The sequence below is a fragment of the Ambystoma mexicanum genome, chromosome 2p (assembly GCF_040938575.1).
Source record: "Ambystoma mexicanum isolate Mex_15411 chromosome 2p, UKY_AmexF1_1, whole genome shotgun sequence".
Taxonomy (NCBI): Eukaryota; Metazoa; Chordata; class Amphibia; order Caudata; family Ambystomatidae; genus Ambystoma; species Ambystoma mexicanum.
The window spans coordinates 545,801,914-545,828,309 of record NC_090923.1 but is presented as its reverse complement, the minus strand read 5'-3'; the positions used below and the strand labels follow the sequence as shown (position 1 = coordinate 545,828,309).

Here is a 26,396-nt window from a genome sequence, read left to right as displayed (position 1 = left end):
GTTTTAAGGGATTCTGGGGTGCCATAGGTTTGTGTACGTGTGTGTAAGGGTTGGCAGGGCAGCGGATTGAGGGGTAATTGCTAAGGCAGCCCAGGGAGTGTTTAGGGATGCAAAGGGTGGGACTTGGTTGAGTGGGAAAGGGAGATTGTGAGCGGATTGGGAAGGTGCTGGGTGCCAGTGGACTGGCAGGGAGGCCTGTGTAGGAGGGGCGTGATGGTCTGGGAAAGTAGGTGGGGGGAGGAGGGAATGTGTTCACCCAAAGGGGCCAGGAAGACGAGGGAGCGGAAGTGAGATGGGGTGGACAAAAAGCGGAAATATCACAACCCTTTTCCCCCCTACCGCCACCCTTGCTGGCGTGATGTCTGTAAAATTGGGGGATTTCACCACCAGAACCCCCATCCTCAGCTGCCCCCGCCTCCCTCACAAACCCAAGCATAATCCTACCCCCTGAAGACACAAACACACATGCAGACATAAACACACACTCAAACACACATAAACACTTACCGGTTCCGCCGCGATGGCTCTTCCTGGTCCTGACATGCCTGTCAGCGCCTGCGCACACTCGAGTGTGGCAGGGACATGACAGTTTGATTTAGAACGACCGCCCTGTGCGGTCTCAGAGCGGTCTTTCTAAATCAATCTTTTTTTCCCGATCATTATAAAACCACTTTTTCATTTAATACTGGGTGATTAGCCGCCTCAGCCTAGAAGGCTGGGGCCCGGGGGGGTCCACCAGCAGTCTTAGTCAAGTGCGATGTACGCACTAGCGCTGTGAGTGTGGGGAGGATGATATGGTATCTATGAAAAGACTGACTCCTGCTGTCACAATGTTAATAGTGATGAAAGGAAGCCCTGAGCTGGCAGTGGGCGATCGTGCAGACATGTTCTGGGCCACACCGCTTCTGCTGCTATTTTAAGAAAGGCCAAATGTGTCCATCTATTTAAGGGGTCGCCTTGACTAAGTGGGATAACTAATATGTCTCTTACAATGCGGAAGAGCATAGCTCCTTTCAATGCTTTGCTTTGTGAAATTTTGCAACGCTCTCAGGGTCAGTGTTGCTCAGAATTGTACTATCGCCACACAACTCATTGTTGAACTGCAAGTGGACTCCAATCACACATCTGTTCTGTGACTGTCCCTGATAGACGTGCTCTGTAACATATAAAGGCATGCTAGTCATCAAGCAAAACAAAAGTACCTTGCTCTTAATTACTTTCTTGGAAAATGTACTATCAATTTTGTTTCCAGGTGCCACAAGACAAGGGGGGGGGGTACATGTGAATCAAAGAAGAACAACAAAAACGGTTTTATTAGCCTTGTGACAATCCTACCGTGCAAGTGCATGATGGGGTAGAGAGAGAAGTGCAGGCATGGTGTACCCCCAGGAGTGGGGAGGGCAATTGCTGGTCAGGCCAAGGCGGCAAGTGCCAGGGGAAAGGGGGGGTGAGTGCGGCGGATAGAGAGGAACACGTTGGGCTAGTCTGGTGAAGGGAGCCCGAGGGCAAGTGCTGGCAAAGAAGGCTGGGGGGACTGGTAGGGAGTGGTCCGGCCTCTGTATGGGACGAGAGTTAGATCTCAACTATGTATTACTAATATCTGGTGGCGATCTAGGCACACACCAGGTCTGCCATGTTAGGAGCCAGGAGCTGGGACTATACATCACAGATGACTACACTGCTGCAGGGATCGGAGACTACTGATTCTAATAATGGAGTCAACGTTCTAGAAACAAAGCTAGGACCTTTGAAATCTTTACTGCTGATAGACCTTTGAAATCTCTACTGCTCATAGACAGTCCGTACTTTTAAAGACAGGAAAATGCATGTATTCATCCTACCCTTCTGCCCCCTATGTTGGAAATTGAGCTCTCCTTAATTGCAAAACCATATAAGTTGTTACCCTTCTTCCTTGCCCGTGAATCAGAGGATACCTCAGATCAGCTTCATCTATTATTTTGTAGCCCCTGAAACACAAGACGAGAAACCTGTAAGATATTGCAGCCTCATGAACAACTCAACAAGCACAATATCACTCATGATTAGCACGGACTATGCCAAAAGACAACACCAGAAATTGACTATAACAGTATCATCATTGCCAGTCCCAACTCTCTGAAACGACCCCATATTCTTCACAGCATTTTATAGGGGACCAAAGCCACACTCGGGTGCCACGCATATCACTACACCTCAAAACAACTGCACAACTGCCCCACCTGCCTCTGTAAGCACACTCGCTCAAAGCATTAACTCCTAAAGTATCATTATGTCATCTCTGTTCACCAGCACGCTCAATCTGCCCAGTGCTTCCAAGGTTCAGTAAGACAGCTCACGTGTTAAATGTTCCCCTCTGACATGAGGACAGCATGCACATTGCAAGTTCTAATCTCAGCAAGACTGACTCAGCCCTTCATTCTGTTGAGGTTGATAAAAGTGCAATGGGTAATTATACTACTACAGCACTTGGAAGCGTGAGCAATCCGGCATGAAGTGCTATACATAAAAACTGATATTATTGTTTTCCCTGATGCGTTAGGGCATGCCCACTGTATGCATGGTAGAAGAAATCGAAGAGGGGCTTTAAAATGTCACTGCACTTTATTATTTAGGGTGCAGTGTTAATTAAAATGGGTGTGGCCTAGCAACTACAAATGAGTTCAAAATAAAATCTTCAAAATACAAGGCTCATTATTGTCTTCTATTTATATGAATTTCCTTTTTTATGGCAATGTGAGCTAAGTAGCAGGACATTTCCCTTCCATTTGTCTAGCAGTCTGACAAAAATAATGTATTTTCTACCATTTGCCAGGTTGGCTGATAAGTAGTTCCCTATGGACCCCTACCCCAATCATTTTGCTTTGTTTTGGAACCTGTTCTGACTTTTGAGGGGGAAGTACAGAATTGAGCTGCCCTGGCCCTGCCTTTTGGTCATTTGCATTGAGGAAACAGATCAGTCCTTCAGCCTATCAGTACTGAGAAACTATGTTTCCCTTTTAACTTTTACACGTGTGTAACCTTTTTAACATTGCACACAGCATCTTACAATGCAGTGCAATGGGGATACTTTGTATCACAAAATTGTAAGAAGGTACATGCCCTCAAAATACCTCTGCACGCAGTGTTCAAAATATGCCAGCGAACCAGGGCATAGGCCACGGTAAGGAACGGTAAGGAATGCACTCTAATTAACAATAATATAAATGTATCAATTGTTCACAATGTGTAGTTCAGCATCAGACACTTGTACTGATCATAAACATTTCTTTACAAACATATTTAGGGGGCAAGCATAATTATGTAATCATACTACAGGCAAACGCCACATGGCCAATGCATTTCAGATCCATTGTATCACCCTACCCTTTTACAAGTGGTATTTTGGTTACTTGTATGCCTAAAGAGAAGCTGGTGGCAGCAATTATATATTTACCATTATGTGTTATTTCTAGTGTGCACATTTGCATTTACCATGTATGGCTATAAAACGTGGTTAGTGCACTAAAATAACCATGCAAACAGATTCTAGCCTGTTCTTTGGCCATATTGCAGTTTGGGCTTCTTCCTGCCTTGCCAGGTAAGGAAATCCTATATAAGGTCATGCACTTGCCTGGAAAGGCTGCTGCTTTTGCGGGCTAGTGCTGCCTATGTGTGTGTATGGTCCAGGAAGTGGGTGGGACTGTCTGGTCCCCCTCCATGTCTGAGGTGCCAGAGAGTCTGGTGTGGGGCATGAGTGAAACCAATAGTTGTCCCCGATTGGACAACTACTGGCTGTTTGAATGGTGCAGATCCTTACCATTGGTGGCTTGGACTTGCTTCCAGGCTGGATTTTGGATAAGAGGACTCCACCTGCAACCCTTTCCTCAGATCAGCATTGGAGCCAAGTATCCATCATAGACGAAAAGCCGACTGAAGATCCGAAGAGGACAGTTGAAGGGGCCTGGCATCCCTTCCTGCATCTGACAGAAGCCATTTGGATTACCTGGTGGTATGTGCCAACCAGTCTTGACGTGTTCTCGAGAATCCAGCCATCATGACCTTTCGGAAGTGTCCCTAGACCACCTGTTGGATTGTCCAGCTCTCCGGTGGGCTACCTCGCTAGAATCGTTGGCATTCCTGTTTGCACCCAGATCTTTGTTTGTCGCCAGCTTGTGGCATAAGTCGCCTTCCTGTTGAATTTCACCCTCCCAGCCTCAAGGGAACCTGTCCAGGAAGGACTTTTACAACCCCAACTGGAAGGACGCCTGCTGTTGTCTGTGAGCAGTGACTGTCACTGGAACGCGCCTTCCCTGTCCTGTGAAGTGACCTGAAAAGGGTGCATCAGTGAATCTGGCATTCCTCCATCGCCAAGGGTTGCTCTCTGCTGCTCGACGCGACCAGGAAAATCTTTGCACCCATAGCTCCTGGGTACCTTTCACCAGAACCAACAGCGGGAAATCCAACCTCCAGTGACCCCCAGTTGACCCATTAAGTCATATGGGAACATCGGAGTCAGGGGGTGAGTAAACGCAAAGCATTTGTCTCCCGCTGTCCTCCATAAAATAACATTGAGAACAAGTCTCTTTGTATCCTTGCATTCCACTGCCTTTTGGTCATTGAACCTGTGTAGTACAATCTGAAAGATAAGAACACATTTTATTGACCTAGTAACTTTGTTGCATCTCTTCTTTTGAGAAATCACCAACACAAGTCACTTACCTGCTACAGATACACTCTGGGGAGAAGCATTGTGGCTCCTATGACTTTTGGGCACAAAGCTCTATTTTTCTTAGGGACTGGACTGCTGAAGGTAGGGAATATTACTTATGACTTGGCTCCATCTTTACTGCACCATTTTACTTACCTCCTGTACTGATTTAATTCATTGAATGCAGTTTAAGAATCTATGGCAGATGTATATATGTTTATTATTGAATATTGTGTGATAGTATCACCTGCTTGTTTCATTTGCAGAAATGACTATTCAGTGACTTTGCCTGGACTCTGCACTTCAGGAGTGCACTTTGCACGGTTCCATGGGTCGGGGTTTGTGTCGGAAGTGCAAATTCACTTCGAACCGGGCAAATATTCCATGAATCGGGCCCTGTATTTTTAAGTTGAAAAACAGAAGTTACTGTCGGTCCTCATTTGAGAAATAATTTTTTAAAACCTAGCCATTATTGAAATGAGGGCGGGAACTACTCATAACCCCTTCTGTGTGCCCTGGCGGCCTTGGCGGGGGGTGGAGAAGCGTAGAGGTGAGCGGGAACAATCCGGCAGCCGGTTAAGTGATCGTAGAGGGTGAGAAAAGGGAACAATGGCAACCCCCTGCACTTAAGGTCTGGTTCTGTATCCCTACAGTCCCCCTACCAGCACTTATGTCTGCTCTTACCTTGAACTTGTCACCATCAGGCCGTTTTTATTTATCGTATTTATTCTTCTTTCCCATGTACTGTACTTTCCCCTTTCCCTGCCCCCTGGCACTCTTCCCTTTCTCCCTACCCTCGCACTTGCGCAATCTGAATGACACCTGGCCTAGTAGGATCGTTGTCTGTCTTCCACTGTTTTCCCCTCCCTTTCCTCGTCGCGCCTTGAAACACTTGTGTATAGGCGCGTTATAAATGCCATATCATATCATTTTCGGTGTGTGTGTAAGGCCTAGAGTAAACATTTGTATACATACCTGTCTACATTGAATTATTGTGTGCTTCAATGTGTGGACTCATTGTGGAGCCCTGTCACCAATCACACTCTCCTAAGAATAGCGTGACTGCTCTCCATGTTTACCTTGATTGTGTGTTGCTAACCTCTCAGAGTTCCCTGTTCATTATACCTAGGGAGGCCTGCTGAAATCTGTCCACCAGGCCAGATTCTAGAAATCCATTTTAACAGTGTGTCCCGATTCCTGTTTTGTGTAATGCTGCATATAAATAACACACATTTTTGGATAGTTATTCAGACTCTTCCAACTTAAAATACTACCAATTTGAAGTTATTTAAAAGGATTATCAAGCCATCTTAGTGTCTATTTAAGTCGCACTGAGCAGGCACTTTAGTGTATGGCATGTGCTCCATAAAGAGCCCAGGTTTAGAGAAGGGGTTTTGTTTCCTTTATGAAAGAGAAAATGTTCAGACTTCAATTACCTAGTAAATGTATTTGTTGTACTTCACAACATAGTGCTAGGAGTGAGCACTTAAGTTAACAGTGATCCATCTCCAAACATCTTCCATCCCCTCAAATAAATTGAGAATCAGGTCGGGTTTTCTGCAGGTCTGTGACTCGAAGGCAGCCAGCGAGGAGTCCTTGCAAAACAAAAGACCCCAGTGGGGTGGTTGGGGACTATGGGCGCTGGGTCCCAACTTTCTGCCAGGTGTACACCACTTGATTTCTCTTGTGCGCACTGTACTCATGATGTGCTGTGTAATATTAACAGCATGCATGCAGAGGCGAGATCAAGTCTGATCAGCACTTGGCTCGTCTGGGAGACTCGAGATCACAGGAAAAATGTTTTCTCTGCCCTGGCCCACCTAAAACCATGTGTCTGACGTTCTCATTATGCCTCACTACTCACCTAGAATAGTCCATTTCTAGCACAGTCACATTGACCTTGCTGCATCTACACCTGACTCAAAGCAACCTGGTCATACACCTAGCATTTATAACCAGACAGCTCCAGTAAACCCAACAGTAAAGAAGCTGGGCTCAAACTACATTAAGGTGAGATTTATTACAGCCCAACACACTCGCTGCACACCACACCCACCTCCAACATAGACTCCCATCACATTTTTCAAAATTCATACTGTACTTCTCAACTGACCTGAAATACTTCAGCTCAACCAAACCCATACATTTCTCAAACTACAGCTATGTCACATAGCAGCGACTCATTATCCCAGCAGCCCCTAACTCCTAGCGCTTCCCTGACCACATGAGATTCATCAGATGCCATCTCATCCCATCACATCCTTAACCAACATATGTTTTGACTCACCATCCCTCCATGTAGTAATCACGGTAAAGAACTTTCTGACCGAGCTCCTCTCGTTTCAGTCTGCGTGGAAACTCGAACCGTGTGAACTCATGAGCAAGGAGCTTGGGATATACAAATGCCTGCAATCAAACAGACAGTCATTCCTAATCTCACTCACATCAATATTTTCCACTCATAAAACTTTCACACATAAGGTTTCAGGTGGCAAGTTCCATTAAGTGTGCACTTCACCATATATTGGGATTCACCTCTTACAGGTCTCCAGGATGGTATTGGGGAACCCTGCATTGCAGGAACCCTGTACAGTCTTACATTTTGTTTACATGACCTATCTACCAGTAAACGTTATGGTGTTAGTGGGTTCTGTGCTGTTGACTGTGCTCGGCTTCATATATTATTTACTCTACAGAGCATCAAGTTTTAGTAGGGAGCTCTGCTGCTTTAGCCATTGTCTTTTACACCATGCATGGGGGTCCAATGCAAAGCTACAGAGCATGGTAGTGGTGGGGTGCTCTCATCAAACAACCACAATAACTAATCTCCTCTACCCACTTTGTGGTTTTGAGGATGCTGTGCTAATTTATAAAATGGGCATGGCTAATCTCCCAGCACCACCGCAATATGCTATGTGATGCTAGCAAGTAGCGTGTTTGTGGGACACACATACCCAATATACCCTTTATGCATGCAGATAAAATCTAGATAAAGAAATACACCTACCAGGTGCTGGATTCTCTTTCTCTCCACCTCTGGCGTAAATTCCGAGCTCAGCTGCAGGAGGCTCTGCTTCTGGATCAAAAGTGCCCTAGAAGGGAACCATCAACAGGTACATTGTCAGTCTCGAGGAACTGCAAAGAATGCCATGAAAATGCACGTGAAAGCAAAGTCCCCCTCCCCAAATAGGTTTTCTGTCTATGTAAGACAAAGAGGCAATTTTGATAAATCGTCCTTTTGCCTCATTCTTTGCCGATAGCTTAGATTTTTTCTCTGGTTCTTGGCACCCATCAATACTTATATTGGAAAGCGCTGTGAGTAGTGTTAAAAAGTGACTGGTCAACCCATAGTATGTTTCAGTAGCCACAGAGATATATAGGGACAGTGCTTCATCAACCCACATCACTTCTTATTTTTAGGACAGTCCATTAACCTCCCAGGGCCAAAGATTCGCAGCATAATATGCTGCTAGGAGAAACGTGATGTTAAGGTCGTGTTATGTGACAACATGAGCAGATGTTGGCCTGACCCTGCAGTGCTTTTATTACACTGAAGATTCAATGTTTGAAAATCTTGCTAGAAACTATCATGGGCTTTATTGAAGCACACCACGTCTTTCATATTTTGAGTTTCAACTTTTTTAAATTCATTACCAGCAGCTGATTAGCGAACCATCACCTTTGTTAAGGGAGACTATCGCATTTAACGATTATAGGTGAAATGAAGCAAACATCAATTTATCCTAATTTCTTAACATTTTTCACCTGGAAATTGGCAGTTTTGCTCTCCAGCATATTGGCTTGGAGCTTAATTGAATTTACAGCATCCTACCTCTGGACCAAATTATTTCACAGAGGGCCATGTTTTATTAAGTCCAAAAGTTCTCAGGCAAAGTTCAGCAGGTCCGAGGCGGTGCACCTTAAGCTCAACATAACATAAGCGCTGTTTTATTAAGTGGCCATGCACAGAAAACATGTAAAGAGTATTCTGGTAATAGATCTGGTCCCAATTCCATTTAATCTCAACAACCCCCACCCACAAACTGCCTTTCAGAACACCCTTTGAAACACAGACCTACAAATCACCAGATACAACATTGTATCTTGATGGAAATAAGGTACTGAGACATTCTTATTTTATGGGAATCCTCAAAGCCAGCAAGAATCCAACAAGAGGGATAGTGTCTTGCCTCTCCGGTGCTTATAAATCATATATATATATATAAGTGATTATTCAACCAGAGCCAAGGAAGTGTTTTTTTAGAGGCACTTTGCATGAGAACAGATTTGTTGGGTGCCTGCAAATGCATCTTCACATGCCTTCTGAAATCTCTAAGCATTCAATGCTTTAAGTTTGTGCGGCTTGTGACAACTGCAAGAAATTCGTACCCTTTCCCCAGGGGGGAGTCTGCCCCTTTGGGACTAAGGAGGTGAGCCTGCTACGCATAACACCACGAAGGGGACTGAGCAAGTGGGATCACAATTGAGGTACCACCCCCCTTAGAATACAGGCAATACCAAGATAGGAATATTTGTTATCATCCCCTATTCCAAGAAGACAGGACCTTTGTTGGTTATATGAGAATGTAATGCGCCTTGAATATAGGTGCAGTATAAATACATAATAAAGAAGAAGAAGCCAGGAAGGCTCGGATGGTCTCAAACGAAGAGACCAACCTGTGGGCTGAGGCGCAAGGACCACTGAACACCAAGGGGAATGGAAGAGAAAGAAAGGTCCCGACGCGGACAGCCATCAAGAGGAGACAAGCCGCCAAGGACGCCGACCCCGAATGCTCCCTGTCTGCCCGTGGAGGAGACTGAGAACAAAAAGGTACGTAATGACTCTGGGAGACATGGAAGGGGAAGGGAAGGCCAACCATACTCCAGGGTGGGGTACCCAAAAATATACCCTTGGGTGTAGTTAGAACGAGCATTCCCCAAAGTGGGGTGAGATAAACCGAAGCTCAAGGCGGGCTACCAGAAACCATACGCTAAGGTGGGGTGATAAATAACATACCCCAGGTTGGGAGGGAGAATGAGCATACCACAAAGAGGGGCGAGATAAACTGCAAACCAAGGAAGGCTACCAGAAACCATACCCCAAGGCATGGTGCCAGACAAAATACCCCAGGGCGGGGTAGGAACGAGTGTACACCAAAGCGGGGTTGAGAGAAACTATTGCCTCAGGGTGTACTACCAGAAACCAGAACCTAAGGTGGGATACTAGTTACTTGGCCTCAGAAGGGACGAGAAGGACGACACCCCAGGGTGGGGAAAGAGAGAGCAACCCCCAGAATGGGGATCCAAAACCCAAGGAGCGAGAGAAGGTGAGAACAAACCAATCCTAAAATGGGATACCATAGAACAAAAGCCAAGCTGGATTGAACACCTTGATAGGTCCAATAAGGATAACCAATACTGGAGAGAGCTGGATAAGACTCCTGGGTGCGGAACCCAGGGAACATACCTGACACTGAATAGTGACTGGGGCATCAGCCCAAGCTGGATCGCAACCAGAGACTGCCAGGATCCTTTTGATAAAATGTACCACGAAAGATATTAATCAGAGACTATGTTACTTTGATATCACCCGAAGAGGGAGAGAAGGAAAATATAAATATTAGTGACTGGAACTCTGAATAGGGCCCAGAGCCTGCACTACCTTTGACGAGGAGAGATCACTGGAGTGGGGGTCAGAAGACAGTCACCATTCAGTGGTTGGGGGAAAAGACATTCTTGTGTTTATGTTACATTTTCCTTGTGTCAAAGTATTAGGCTCAGGATCCACACTAGAATAGGCTTTCTGGACAACAGACAGTTTACTTTGGAGGACATCTTGATGGGTACAAACATTTTACTTTATAGGATATGGCTCAGGAAATCAGGGACGGAGTTGGGTTTAAAACAGTGAAACAATAAATAACCATTAAAAAGATGTCTGAGTGTCCGTTTTCTGATTCTGATTTATCACAGGCTGTTGTCTATTTCTGTCTGAATTAATGTGAATGTGTGTTTATTTACATGATAAAGGTGTTTGTTGCTTTGGTTGTTGTTAAGATGGATTTCTAAAGTCAGCCCTGGGTGGAAGACTTTAGGAGGTACCGTAGTTATGGTGAACAGGGAAGACACTGAGAGGTTAGCCAACACCCAGTCAAGGTAGTGTGGTTGGGCAGTCAAGGCTTAGTCTCAGGAAAAGTGTGAGAGAGTGGTCTTAGGCTACAGAGAGTCCATACAGCACAACACTTACTAATTCAAGTTAGACAGTCAATGTACACAAATACAGTAGTTTATCAGGCCTTTAAGGACACACTAGAAGATGAAAATCACACGTGCGTATTGCAATCAAAAATCATATATGATATTCACTTTCAAAAATAATTTACTAGTAGAGCTATACTGGTTAGAGACTGAAATATGCCCCCACCAACCTCATGTGCAATCTAGCTCACTGAACCCTGACCAGTCTGGCATTTGGTAGCCTGTATGGTCAAGTGGACCGGCTGAAGAGCATGCAACACATTCCCAAGGTGTTTCACATGTGCTTCCCAAGTAGCGCTGAAAACTGCAATTTCATCAATATATTACATGCAGAAATCATCTAAACCATTCAGGAAATGGTTAACCAACCTCTGGAAAGTGGCAGGTGCATACCTTAAGCAGAAAGGCATTACTCCCTGCTAGTAAAGACACTCGGGTGTTGAAAATGAAGCTTCTATTTGGCATTTTCTGTCAGTGATATTTTCCAACACCCTGCAGTAAAGTCAAAGGTACTGAGATACTTTGCAGCACCCACTAACTCATTAGTCTGTGGAAGGGGATGAGCATACGTTTTGGTGACAGAATTAAGAGCTCCATTACCACACAGAAACTCATCTATATGGTGCCTTTCTTTGGTACCAATAAAATAGGACTGGACCATGGACTGTTAGAAGGCTCTATCATTCCTAGATGCAACATCTTGTTGACCTCAGACATGTTTTCTGATCTCACCTTGTCTGACATTCTACAGCTCCTACTTTTAGTAAGCACACAATCTCCAGTCTCAATGTCATGTTGACACTAAGGTGGCAACGTTGGAGTTAGTGAAAACATGGGGGGAAATTGCCTACGAAGTTTGCACCTCACCTTGTTGTTACGGAGTCAGTTAGTGGGACAACTTGACACCCTCAATGGACCTATCTGAAGGGCTGTATTGAAACAGGTCAGGGAGAGGTTCTGATTCTTCTTTTTCCTATCTGAAGCCAGAAGTAGGGTTCCCAATTCAATTCCACAGATGGAAGCCTTCAGCCTATTTACATGGAACACTTTAGAAAACTGATTAGGTTTTCCAATGTCGACTAAATAATTCACCTCACCTAGACTTTCCACTATCCGGTACGGACCTGTCCATTTGTCCTGCAAAGCCCTCGACATTAGGATTCATGATTAGGATTTCTTGGCATGGGGTAAAATTAACAAGTGAAGGTATCTGGACATACCAATGTTTCACCAGTGTTTACATATAATTAGAAATTAAGCTGCTGCCTCTGTCAGACACCCCTTGGTTCGGAACCCAACCCTAGTAGAGATGCTTAGTACTGCTCTAGCAACTGACTTGGCAGTTACAGTTTTAAGTGGGATGGCTTCAGGATATCTGGTGGCATGATCAACAACCATCAGTATAAACCTGCAGCCAGAGGATGTAGGAGGGTCAAGGGGAGCAAAAATGTCAATTCCCACCCTCTCAAATGGTATACCCACTACTTGGAGTGGCACCAATGGAGCTTAAATCCTTGTCCACTTTTGGCAGACAACTGACAAGTAGTACAACTCCTGCAGTGACCATTTACCTGGACCCCCATCTCAGGCAAGTATACATGCATGAATAACCTCTCCTTAATCCTTTTGATGCCAAGTTGACCTGCAAGGGGGACTATCTGCGCCAACTTCAGGAGGAAGGGTCTCACATACTGAGGGAACACCAACCTCCTATGGTCACCTCCTGTGGACACTAAGGCTTCACTATACTGTAACCAACCTTCCCAGTATATTCTATGTTTCCCAGGGGTTTCACCTCTCATCTAGGAACAGGCCTGTCTCCTGAGGTCTTCCAGAGATAGACAATCTCTCTGACCCCGACTAAATTCTTCCCTAGAGGTGCCCCCTTCAGCAAGTAAAATGTGCAGGTCCGGGTAATCATGGGGATTGAATACTTCAGATGACCCTTCTTTCTTGTCAGGTTCAAGGGTTTGTTCAGATACTTCACCTCAGTTGTAGGTAAGGCAGTGGAAGAACTTGTCTTCCCAGTTTTAGGAACCTTTGACTACTTGGTCTTGGGTTTCTCCTGGGCTTTAGGGTTCCCCTTAGGCGTGGCTAAGGTAGCATTTTTGGTTGCAACCTAGTACATGGTTGCTTTGCTGTATCATCTACAATACCAAAGTCCCAGCAGAATTCTACCTGGGACTTGCCTCTGAACACTTACAGTAATCTTAACCACTCATCCATTTACTGCAAGAGTGACAGGCATTACTGGGAAGCTAAGAGGGGGACCATCAGCCACCTTGATGGGCCTCAAAGGAGCTTTGGCCAGAGCCTCTGTTTTTACCAGTGTGGAATTCACCACAGGCACGCTGGCTGTACTGTCCCTGATAGCAGAGGTGTCTACAACATCTACCAGTATACTATCCTTAAAATAAGACTTGGTATTGTCAGGGAGGGTAGTATAGGCTACTTCTGTTCCAACGCCACAGGGCAAGAAGTCACAAGAGAAGGATGCTCCTGTGAGTACCTCTTCCTAAGGGAATGCCAGATACACAGAATGGACCCCAATGTCTTCCACTTATATCTGGGGTCCCCCTTCACATGGCCACTTGCTCCAGAGGTTACACAAGACCATGTGACTTATTACCTTTATGAAATATTGTGTGGGCCTCGTGGGATGCAGATTTTTCAGTAAACCAACTATCTTTCTCTTTATGCTTTTCCCTCCCTCTTCATGCTTACTAGAAACACTATTGACCTTATGGGGCAGTCTATGGGACACCCATAGATCAGCAGCAATGGCTAGTTCATTTTAATCTAACTATTTAGAATTTGCCAAATTCTGTTTCAGCTTAGGGGAATAGGAAGAAAACATATGTTCAAGCATAACAATATTTATCATGCCATCAAAAGTGGTTACTTTATGACCTTCAACCTAGCCACTGAAATTCTTCAAAGTATCATTCCCATAAGTTACCCAATTATTATTCTCCTTTTTCTTGTGGTCTCTAAACCTCTAGGTATTGGACAGCACTCTTCCCAGACTTTAAGAGCAGAGCTCTGCCTTCGATTTTAAAATCTTTTTTCGCATGATTTAACAACTCCATGATAGCACTGCAGCCCTTCCAGGGTAATCTGCTGAGAGGCCAAGAACAGTTGTCAGACTCATTCACCATTTGTACCTCACAAGCATACTCAAATGCAGTGAATCAATCAATAATGTCATTTTATCACCACAAACATTCACCAGATCCTAAGAAAATATTGGATGATCGGAGGACCCGGAACCATTACCAGACCCACTAGAAGAGCCTGTAGATCCATTAAGTCTGCCCAACTCCAGCTGAAAAACTCTGTCCTTCCCTTTCTCAACCTTATCTGACTCCATCTTTACTATGTTTTATTTGATCTCCATTTCCTTGAACCTCAGCTCCTCCTTCCTCAAATCAAAAATAACTTCAGCTTTAGAGGACTGAGATAACTATTTTAAGAACAGGACCATTACTATTAGGCCCTGCTCCAGCATCTTCTACACCGCTAGCAACAGGTTAAGCATTTCTACTAGCTTTCTGGTGATCTATTAGTTTCTGTACTAGTTCAGCATTAATATGAGGAGGTAGGTAAACCCTTATCTGCACACAATAATGTCTTTAGATATTCCATTCTGTGCATTGCAAGAGTATTACTAGTATATGTCTCCATACTGTAAAATAGGTTATATAACTTGTATGGAGCTAACACCTTTAAAGTTTAGAGTTCTATGTACCAAGAACTATGGGCATTACTCCAGTGAATCTACACTGAGTGACAAATACTTTATCCCACCACTGTCACCAATTTTAAGGTGATTTTCCAAAATCGGCCCCAGGGATGCATTATGGGCGCCTACCCTATTATGATGAACATGGGGACAGTGAGAGTTTAGCCAAACCAAATCAAGGTAAGGTAGTAGAGCAGCAAGGCTTAGTCTCGGGAAGGGTGTGAGAGTGCTCCAAGGCTACAATGAGCCCACATGGATCAACACCAATAATTCCAGTTAGACAGATAAGTACAAAAGTACAATTAATTATTAGGCCTTTAAAATACACACTAAGCTAGTAAACCATCTAGTCAAATATTGGCACACCAATACTATAAACCAGATACATACATTCACCCTTACGAGATATAGAATAGCATTTGATTCAATAACCAGAGCAACACTGATAAGTGCGCAGATTAATTACAAATAGTAAAAGACACATCAGGATAATAAAGCTAACCCTCAGTTTAGGGGCTTGCACCCAAAAGTCACCAGTTCCAAAGTAGATGCTTCACAGCTAGGTTTATTAGGAGTTTGACAACGTCAGTGGTTTTGATTAATAAGAGTCAAAAAGTTAGATAAAGTTAAGGAAAGTAAACTGACTCAATCCCATTCCTTCGGATAGTCCTAGGAAGGGGTCCTTAAACAGGCCTCCACTGACAAGCCAGAAAAGAGTGATTTAGGGACAGTATTTTTGTCCATGTAACCCTATGGAGGACGGCGGGAGGGGGCAGAAACAGGTATGTAAACTAAACCCCAGGAGTCTGATTTATCCAGAGACCACTGCTGTTCCAGAATCCATTGGGAGCATAATAATCTGTGCTTGGCCCCATCAAGGAAGGCTCAGGGGTTGCGGGTGCAGAGGTGCCTTTGGGTCGCAGAATTTAGTTTCGGCCGGTCACAGTACTTAGGAAGCCATTCCAGACAGCTTCCAGCAGAACACCCAAACAAAGGAAGGCTGAAGACGTCTGCAGACAGACCTCCTCAGTTCAACCCCAGGGAGTGAAGAAGATGGATGCAATGTGAGTCACCGTGGTCAGGCAGTGACAAGCGATCTTTAATGGATGAACAGAGGAGCAGTCCCAGCACAGCTTCTGTTGATGCAAGAAGGCTGAAAATGCAGGAGCAGGCATCTTATTGCACAAGTTGAAGATCCTCCAAGTTCCAAGAATGCACTCAAAACAGCGACAGATAAGTGAGGTAGCCCAGGAGAGAGCTGTTCAGTCCACTGTTTGGTCCAGGGACACTTCTGAAGGCCCAGAAGGTACAGATGTTTGAGCAGGGATCTAGACTGGTTATTTCCACTGATCCCGAGATGAAAGCATCGACAAGGATCTTCTTGAGATCAGGCAGAGGAGCAGGGCTTCACCGAGAAGCCACTGGAGTGGATGCTGGTCAGCTGCACGAGTCGTCCTTGGGCTGTCAATCTGGCTGCTCTTCTTTATAGAGGACTTGGCTATGACAATTATCTGTAGAATGGCTGCAGAAGCCCTCCTTATCCAAGATTTAGACTGGCAGCATGCCCAAGCCCGCCAATGGTAAGGATCTGCATCATTGAAATAGGCACTTGCTATCCAACCGTGGATAGCCACTGGCCAAAACATCTTCCCAGCAACATAAATTCAGGGACCCCAACGTGGACTGGGACTAGATAGCCTCAGGCCCCACATTCAAGCTCATACACAAAATGCCCCATTCCCCACAAACGCAGCAGCTTTACTCTGGAAAGGGCATCCCATATATGGCATTTCCTGACCGGAGAAGACAGGAAGGTCAAGGAACAATATCGCCAAAGGACAAACAGAAACCTTGTTGCACATCCATGCTAGGGTGCTAACCACTGTGAGGATCCAGGAATGAGGAGCGAACACAGAAGACTCATGGTTTTGGGCCATAAACCTTTATTGAAAAAAAAGGGGTTGGAAAATGCCTCTCTGTCCCTACTCTGATAGGCATTTCCCTACCTAAAACAAAACGAAGGGTCTGCCAAGATGTCCAAAGCAAAATGTTCTGTGTCCAAAGTACTATTCTGGCACTCACATTATAAAAATGTACTCCAATGTGAAAGGGGAAATGTCTTTGGCCTTGAGTAACATACACATGTTCAAAAAGGAAATGTGTAACTCCAACACAAAACGTCCAAAAGGATAAAGTTCACAGTTCCAGAGGATGGTTCCCTTCCCTTGGATTTCTCTTTATACTTTTAAGAAAATCAGTTTCTTGAGTTTCTTTCCATCAACAACACAACTGGTATGGAAAACAACTTGGCTGTTAGTTTGAGTATCGGTAGGATACCTGCCAGGTTTCTTCTCCTCTTTAATATATTCCGACACAGTCTTTGGCTATTCCAAATATATCCTAATCAGGACTTCCTGGTGTGATTTCATTTACACACTGTCCAACTTGACCTGGCCTGGTATACTTTCTTGACAAGACTTTCCTATATGAACACACTTGCAACTTGAACCTGCCTGTTATACTCGGGGCTTTTCTCATATGAATACATTTGGAACTTGAATCTGCCGGCCAGGGCTTCTCTCATAGGTACACTGTGCACACTTTCGCTTACAAACTTCAAGTCTCTTGTATTTACTTTGTTCTGTTTCTTTTTTTTCTTAACATCTTTTTATTGACTTTTAAAGTAAAGAACACATAAATCAACAACATACTACAACAGTTTGTATGACCCGTTACACGGGAGGGGTCTGGCACAGTAGATATATTTTGCCCCTCCTTTTAGCTCCCTCTATGCCCCCCACCAACCCGCATACACCAAAGCAGCCCCCATCCCCCTCTATTGTTCACTGGTCACCCCATATATCTAAATTAACATGGCACATATACAAGGCGCTATTATACTTGTCTAAATATATTCAAATACGTATATTCAAAGACCTCATTTGATGTATGCATCAAACTGTTCACCGATTTGGTCAACTTGTGTGGGTCTACCTCGTCTCCTCATACCCGAACATTCTAGTGCACACATTTTAAGGATCAGGTCTAGGCAAGCATGTTTCATTGGGATTTTTGCCACCTTCCAAAGCATAATTAATAGCTTGCGTGCTGAAAACATTAGTGTGTGTGCCAAGGGTCTCACATTGGAGTCTGTGTTCCAGTCTGTGTTATTGGTGCCAAAGAGCATGGACCCGGGGCAAGGTCAAGGGAAGTATCAGGGATTCGAGAGACCATTTCGTGTATGTGCTTCCAATATTTTAGTACAGCCGGGCAGGTCCACATAATATGGCCCATCGCAACCAGCCCTCCGCATTGGAGCCAGCACGAGGGGCGATTGTACCAAGCCCATACAGTGTAATTTGCTGGGGGTCTAGTATAGACTCTGGATTTGCTTATATTGGATTTCCTTGTTGTGTATATTGCATGTCATCGAAGAGATTTTCTCAAAATAGTCATAAATATCATCCACGTCGACTGTGGCATTTAGGTCACTAGACCATTGCGTTGATAGGATGAAATTGAGTTTAGCATTGTTAGGGGTGCATATGGTGTAAAATGACCGGCGTTTGGGGTATTCAGTAGGGTTTTGCCCCATTTCTTGTTCACCTGTTGAGGGAGTGTCTTGTAGTGTCTGTTTGGTTGTGTTTGTCTTAATCACTCCTTGAATGGTGTGGTATTGTATCCACTGTGACTGTTGGATTCGGAGTATCCTGCAGGCCCCTGGAAACCCCAATGATTGCTCCCCATCAAGTAGGTCATCAATTCTGATTTCAGGCCAAAGGGAGTTTTGGTCTTTGTGCAGAACGTGGTTGAGGCCTATTGAAAGGATTGCGCGTACACAAATCCAGGCTGGGTCAGTCCGGGTATCAGTTCCCAGTGATGCTCTCATTCTATGGCATTGGGTTAGTGTTGGGCCGAGCAGCAGGTGTGTTCTGATTTTTTCAGGCAGTTTATTCTGGGGGATGGCCAGGATTTCAGCTCGCGTATATGGCGACATCAGAGAGAGTTCGATTTGGCGCCAGCTGGATGTGTCTGAAATGTCTAGCCACCTCTTGGCCCAGCATATCTGGGCTGCTTGGTAGTAGGTTCGCCAGACCGGCACTGCTAGGCCATCATCACTTTTGAAGGCTTGTAAGATTTCAAGCCGAACCCTGGCCTTTTTGTCCTTGCAAAGGAATTTGGACAATTGTTTGTCCAGATCCGTAAACATTGTCTGCGAGGGAGCGCATGGAAGCATTCGTGCGAGATAGATTCGTTCTGGGAGTGAGTTCATCTTGAAAGCATTAAAGCGCCCCATCAAAGATCGTGGTAGCGTGTTCCATCTAGCAAAATCAGCGTATATCTTTGCCAGGGTGGGTGTGTAGTTCAGGTTTGCGAGTTCCTGAATGGAAGTGGCATTATGGATTCCAAGGTACGTGATGGAGTGCTGCTGAAGGCGGAAAGGAGCAATCCCTCCTGGCTCCCATGGTATGTCTAGTCTGATGGGGAGGGCCTTCGATTTTGACCAACTCACCTTGTATCCTGTCAACCGCCTGTTGATGTCTTTTTCGTCGGTCAGTGAGCTCCTCTCTCTGTCTCTGATGCTGAAATTTTGCTGGGAGGCCTGTCTAGTACGGAGGGCAAGCGCCATTAGATGAAGGGGTCTGTCAGCGTCTTGATAGTAGGTTTGGGACCAGCTAGAAAATTATTTTTGCATTAGCTGGGTTGTAATCTGTTTAAGGTCCCCTCTAAGTCTATTGAGCCGCTCTTGTATGGTGGGGTCGCGGGTCTGTTTATGCTGAGTTTCTGCAAGTGAAATGTCTGCCCCAATCCGGTTTACTCACCCCCTCCATCCCTTCATTTTATGGGCCCATTGCGATATGCGCTGCCCTTGAAGGAACGTTTTGAAGGCGTCCCAGCAGGTGGCAGGGGAGTATCCGGGTGTGCCAAAACAGGTCTATGCCCTCGCCCAGTTTTAAGGTGAAGTCAGGGTATGTTGGCGCTCTCAGGTTCAAACGCCAGGGCGGTCTGTCTGGGGGAGTATCCGTTATCCTAATAAGGAGGACCACTGGTGCATGGTCTGAAACCGTCATAGGGAGAATTGTCCATTGGTGAACGTGGGGGAGAATACTTGTCGGGCCATCCATTAATCTAGTATGGAGTACGACTTGTGGCAGTTTGAGAAGAATGTAAAATCTTGGCGTAGGGGATGGAGGTGCCGCCATAAGTCTATAAGCTTCAGATCGGCCATGAATGCGAGTAGGGTAGCGCATTTGCGTGGGATGGGGGAGTTGGTAGTGTTGTGCCAGTCCCCACCAATGAGTGTGAGCTTTCCCAGATACGGTGCACATTTTGCGATTACCTGTGTAAAAACGTGGTGGGTCTCCCGTCAGGGCGTAGATGTGTAAGAGAGTAATAGGTTGTTGCCGGATCCGGCCTGTGATCAGAACATATCTTCATCTTTGTCAGGGATGGTGTGCAATGTATGGATTGGGACATGTTTCTGTATCAAGATAGAGACACCCCTATTTCCCCGGTGTGATGAATGTGCTGATATCCCAACCCAACCCCGATTTTGTTTCTCAGATTCATTTGCATCGAGAGGGGTTTTTTGAAGGAATGCCATTTTGCATTGCATGTCTCGTAAATTATTAAGGACTCATCGTCTCTTGATTGGGTGCCCCAGACCCTGCACATTAAGAGTTACCAGGCGTAGGTCTGCCATAGCCAAGGGGGCGGGGTCGTATAGCGACTAACACTGGGTAGGTCAGGGTGTAGCCATTTTGTGAATGGTTGTAACGAGTTAGGTCTTGGTGTGTGCATTTGTGTCGTACAATTAGCATAACAAACATGGCTATGAACACAGAGGTCATAACATTAACATTGGGAGAAACAAACAGTGTCCCAATACTACCTCGAAGCAGCCCATGCACTGAGGTAGGTGTAAGAGAAGCAACACATCCCCTCCGTCTCCCAGGCAGGGTGGTGGACTCCATCAGTGGTCGCCAGTAGACCTGGGGTGCCCTATTGGGGGGAAGGGATAGGTCCCTCAAGAAGGCAGAGCAGTGTGTTAACTGTCAATCGGATTCAGTTGCTCGTGATAGGGAGGTTGGGATGTTTGGTTGAGAACATTCTCCTGGAATACCGTAGCTTCCGAAGCAGAGCAGTTTGCGATGGCCGCTCGAGGGCACCGTAGACTGGAAGGAGGTGGTAAAGCGGGCAGTCCCATCTGTCATGCGCAGCAGAAAGGGTACCACCATGCGCATTGCTCATGCCAACAGATGTAATAACGCCCGCACTCTCATAGATTCCCCAACACGTAGCACCGCTAGGTTCTCCAAGGCACCCTCAGTTCCTAGCAGTAACACGTTACCTGTGGAGGGAGGGCCGCGTGAACAGTCCTTGTCCCGAGGCATGGGCGGAAGACGACCTTCATTGGGTCCCTCGCCTGCATTGGCAACTGCCGTGGAGGTTGCGAGCAGGCAGGATCAGCCGATTGCGATCATTTACTGGTTACGGGACGCTTCCCCGATCACGTGCTCTAACCTCCGCTTACGTGATCGGGAGCCGTTCATAAAAGCCGGACATTTCAAATGCTCGTTGCTTCACAGCTGTTTTCTCGCAACACTGTTCAGCGTTTTGACTCAAGACTTCACGGATTTAAGACCTCAGCTCACAGACTTCGGATTGCCATTTCTTTACTCCCTGGTTCTGTCATTGGTTCTGCACGGATACTCAGATTTTTTGACCTTTTGACAACGAATTACGGATTGCTGCCTCGTTTTCCCCTTGTTTTGTCATCACTCTACCGTTACCTGAATTCGACCTTTGGACTGTTTTGGACTTGCTCTCGTATTAACCCTGAACTGTTGCTGGTGTTTTCCAAGTGCTCCACGTCTTTCCAAGTGCAACAAATCCTTCAAGCATCATCCAGGTGTGTGTAGCCGGTACTTACAATCTGGTGCCAGGCTTCAAGTCACTGTTCACGCGCCCCCTTGCACGACAGCTCCCAATTCACAAGCTCATCCCGACTGGGTTTAGGTAAGTGCGTTTTCTGTATAGAATTAAACGCTTGATATCATTGTACTGTGCCTGTTTTGGGGTCCTCGGCGGCACCTGCTTCCTGTGAACAACAACCACACCTGTGGCCTCAAGGCTCGCACAGAGAGTGTTCTTGCCTTCTCTGTGGGGTCTCTGTGGGGAACTTGGGGACAGAGGTACTTATACTCTTCACGACACAGCAAGATCTGACAGACTGTGAAGCCACTGTAGTCGTGATGAGTATGGAGGCTGCAGCAGATGGCCCCGTGGCTGCATTGGTGCAAGCAATCACAGTATTGAGGGCAGATATGGCGGCCGCCAATACGACTATACACCAGCACCTATACTCCATTCAAAGCGCTCAACACCCCTTACCCGCTGAGTTTAGGGACGCCGCTGCCCAAACCCCGACAGTACAACCCGTTGTCCCCACTGCTGCACCACAAGTTCCTGCAATTGTACCCACTCCATTTCCACTAGCAGCCCCGGAAGGGTTTCATGGAGACCCCATGAGGTTTCGCACGTTCCTCAACCAATGTAAATTGCATTTTCTCTGTAGACCCCTGGCCTTCCCCGATTCCATCACAAAGGCGGCATTTACCTTATGCCATTTAGCTGGTACTGTTGCAGCTTGGGCCAACCCTCTACTCGAAAATGACAGTCCTGCTCTTTACGATTTTGAGCTGCTAGTGACAGAAATGACTCACGTTTTTGATACCCGACATAAGGCCCAGTCCCGAGATCTCGAGTTGTTGGACCTAACCCAAGGAAAAGGCTCTCTCACATCACCAGGTTCAATCAGTTGGCTGTCGAGACCTCATGGCCTGAGACAAAAAAGGCTGTGGTGTTCTATAGGGGATTAAGTAACTCCATGAAAGACCCTATGGCGGTCGTTCCCTCTCTGTCTACACAGCACACTGAATTAGTAGACCTCGCCCTACAGATTGACGCACAGCGTTCTGAACGCAAATCCGAAGCGGGGTTCTCTAATATAGCCCCGCCTTCCCCTTCCACAGACACAGCCGGTGAACCCATGCAAGTAGGCGGAATCCGCAGCCCTATTTCACCAATAGAGAGGGAGTGACGAAGAACTGATAATGCCTGCTACTATTGCTGCTTAAATGGACATTTTGTGAAAACCTGGCCCCGACGCCCCAAGCTAAAGAACCCGGTTTTTCGGAATGCTCGACCCTAGATCCGAGGGCTGGATCGCACGTCCTTTCCTTTCCCTCAGAATCAGTACCTGCCTTTGGGCGTGTTAGGCCGGTGGTTGTGCAGGCTACATTGAAACCCACACCAGATATCACTCATTCAGTCTCCATTGTTATTGACTCAGGTGCCAACGGAAATTACATAGACATCATGTCAGCAGGGTCTTTGAATCTTCCTTTGGTTAACAAACATTGGCCAGAGCCTGTACAAGCAGTTGATGGCACGGCCCTGACATCCGGCCCGATCAGGCAGCAGACAGCTTCACTCACGTTGAACATCCAAAACACCTACCAGGAAACCATTTCATTCGATCTAATTTCCATGCCACAGTTTGGTCTGATCCTGGGCATTCCGTGGTTGAAAGAGCACAACCCATTGATTGATTGGAAGTCTGGGCAAGTCCATTTTGAGTCTGAGCTATGTCAGAATCTTTGCCTCACTGCACCTGAGGGCATTGGGTCACCCCCGCTTGCATTGGGTGCCATCGCTTCCACTTCAGAGTCCCACCTGGTAGCGGCTGTTGCAGCAGGTATTCCCGTAGTGTATCAGGATTTCCAGGAGGTTTTCGATCAAGGTTCTTCTGAAGTCCTTCCTCCCCATCATCCTTATGACTGCCCTATTGAATTAATCCCCGATTCCGCCATTCCTTCTGGACGAATCTACTCGCTGTCCACCTCAGAGGAAAAAGCCCTAAAGGAATACATCCAAAAGGCTCTGAAACCTGGTCACATACGCCCTTACACCTCTCCGGCTGCCAGTCCCATCTTTTTTGTTCCCAAGAAGGAGGGCGACTTGCGTCCTTGTGTGGATTAACGCCGCCTGAACTCCATCACCATGAAAAATCAGTATCCAATACCTTTGATTACCCCGTTATAGGACCGGTTAAGCTATGCCACCATATTTACGCAGCTCGATCTCTGTGGAGCATACAACCTAATCAGGATTTGTCCCGGAGACAAATGGAAGACGGCATTCTGCACTCGCTATGGGTTGTTTGAATATGTGGTTATGCCGTTTGGGCTTTGTAACGCTCCGGCCACGTTTCAATGGTTTATGAACGAGATACTCAATGACCCGTTGGACGTGTGTGTTGCAGTTTATCTCGACGATATCCTCATATTTTCAAACAATCTGAAAGAGCATGTGACACACGTCCGCAAGGTTTTGACTCGTCTCCGCCAATACTCGCCTTTCGCTAAACCCGAGAAGTGTCAGTTCCACACCGACAGTGTAGAATTCCTGGGGTTCCACATTACTCCGGGGGAGTTTAGCCAAGAATCATTCCAAGGTCCGAGCAGTGTTGGATTGGCCGAAACCCAGTAACCTTAAAGCCTTGCAGTCTTTCTTGGGTTTCTCGAATTTCTATAGGCGGTTCATTCATGGTTTTTCATCCATTGTAGCACCACTTATTGCACTGACTAGCCCTAGTGTACCATTTATGTGGTTAGACGAACACCAGGTAGCTTTTGATGCATTGAAATCAGCATTTACCACTGCCCCCGTCATAAAGCATCCTGACCCAGAACTTTCCTTCATCGTGGAAGCAGATGCGTCTTCTTTTGCTCTTGGCGCTGTGCTATCCCAACATTGTCCTTCTTCTGGTCAGTTACATCCGGTGGCTTTCCATTCTCTGAAGTTTTCACCTGCTGAAAGCCATTAAACAGTGACAGAAAAAGAATTATTGGCGATCAAGGATGCCTTTCAAGTCTGGCGGCATCACCTGTTAGGGGCAAAGCATCAAGTCACAGTATTCACGGATCACCGCAATCTCCAGGACCTGCCTTCTGTCACAGGTTTCCCACTTTCTCACCTGTTTTCGCTGCTTGATGGACTCGTTAGGAGGAGTTTTCTTCCGTACGGTACGGGTCTTGTACAAGCCCGCTCGGCCGTCTTTGGCTTCCAGTGTTCGTTCAGCTTCGATGTCCGGGATCAATAGGAAACTCCAGGAAGTCCAGGATAAGGAGAAGGTGCACTCGGAGGCGGGTGCACGGAATCCGGGATGAAGGCTGAATAAGAAAGACAAAGGATAGTAGGGGAAAGCAAAGGATCTGGGAACCAGGAAACAACAGAGTTCCGCGAAGGCGAACTACGTACGTAGCACACATCTAGCCACAGCTAACAGTAGCGATGAGACGCGCGGGGCCGCGGGGGTGTGGCTAATTTATAGAACGTGCTGCATCGGACGTGAAGGCTGGTAAGCAGCGTTCTGTGCTTGCGGCCATGTTGGAAGTACAACAGAGTGTAAGCCCCGACGTGTCAAGGACCAGGAGGCCCAGAAGGGGCGTGTCCGATGGTTCATGACAGCATACCTCCTCCGAAAACCCGTCCCGCCGGGTTTGCCCGGGTGTATGAGATGGAACCTTCTGAGTAACCTGGGGGAATTTAAGTTTGAGATAGGTTCCCACGTGCGTTCACTGGGAGGGTATCCTTTCCATTCCGCCAAGTACTGGAGCTGACCACGTTTATATCTGGAGTCACATATTCTGGAGACTTCATATTCCAGTTGGTCATTGACAAGTACAGGATTGGGTCTGAGGTTAGTCCGAGAGGTCTGGATGTATGGTTTCAGTAGAGATGTATGAAAAACTGGGTGAATTTACTTCCAGGAGTCTGGTAATTTGAGCCGAAAGGCCACTGGGTTAATGATTTCTTTTATGGGAAAAGGCCCATAATACCGGGGGGCCAGTTTATTTGGCCGTAGATGTCGGGGTAGGAGTTTCAAGGATAGCCATACTTTATCTCCTAGTGCGTAGGAGGGCCCTGGTCTTCTCTTGGAATCCGCATAATGCTTGGTATGAGTCTGTGCCCTTTCTAATTGTTCTTTTGCTTCTCTTTGAATATTAATGAGTGTTTCAATCCAGGAATCGACTGTAGGAACAGGTGTAGAGTGTGGAAGGGTGGAAGGTAGCACTGAGGGATGAAATCCTTGACTGCAGAAAAAAGGGCTAGTCTTGACAGCTGAATGATCCGAATTGTTATAGGAGAATTCCGCCAGAGGTATCAGAAGCGACCAATCAGCCTGGACTTTGGTAGTGAAACAACAAAGATATTGTTCCAGGGTTTGATTCACACATTTGGTAGCCTCATTAGTCTGTGGATGATGCCCTGAAGAGAGGGCACGTTGTATTCCTAGTATTCGGCAAAGGTGTTTCCAAAATTGAGATATGTATTGCGGTCCTCTGACTGATATGATCTTGGAAGGGAGTCCATGCAGTCTAAATATGTGTTCCAGGAAAATTCCAGCAAGTATTGAGGAAGAAGGTAGCTTGTATAACGGTGTGAAATGAGCCATATGAGTGAATAAATCTATGGTGACCATTATGGTTGTATACCCCCTGGAAGGTGGTAGTTCTACAATGAAGTCCTTAGCAATAATTTCCCAGGGCCTTGTTGGTAGTGCGGGCTGCAGTAGGAGGCCCGCCGGTCTCTTGTTATCATGTTTGTTTTGACTGCAAACTGCACAGGCTTGAATTGTAC

General features: G+C 46.1%; 1 protein-coding gene across 4 annotated transcripts in view; it reads right to left on the bottom strand.

Moving 5' to 3' along the window:
- The window catches only part of PPM1M (protein phosphatase, Mg2+/Mn2+ dependent 1M), a 591,924-nt gene that overhangs the window by 243,865 nt on the left and 321,663 nt on the right, over nt 1-26,396 (bottom strand). For all 4 annotated transcript variants that reach the window (XM_069643991.1, XM_069643993.1, XM_069643990.1 and 1 more), the window contains 3 exons: nt 7,695-7,779; nt 6,975-7,093; nt 1,904-1,967 (listed from right to left, as the gene is read on the bottom strand). In XM_069643991.1, the coding sequence (XP_069500092.1) occupies nt 1,904-1,967; nt 6,975-7,093; nt 7,695-7,779 (268 nt within the window). The remainder of the gene's footprint in view (nt 1-1,903; nt 1,968-6,974; nt 7,094-7,694; nt 7,780-26,396) is intronic.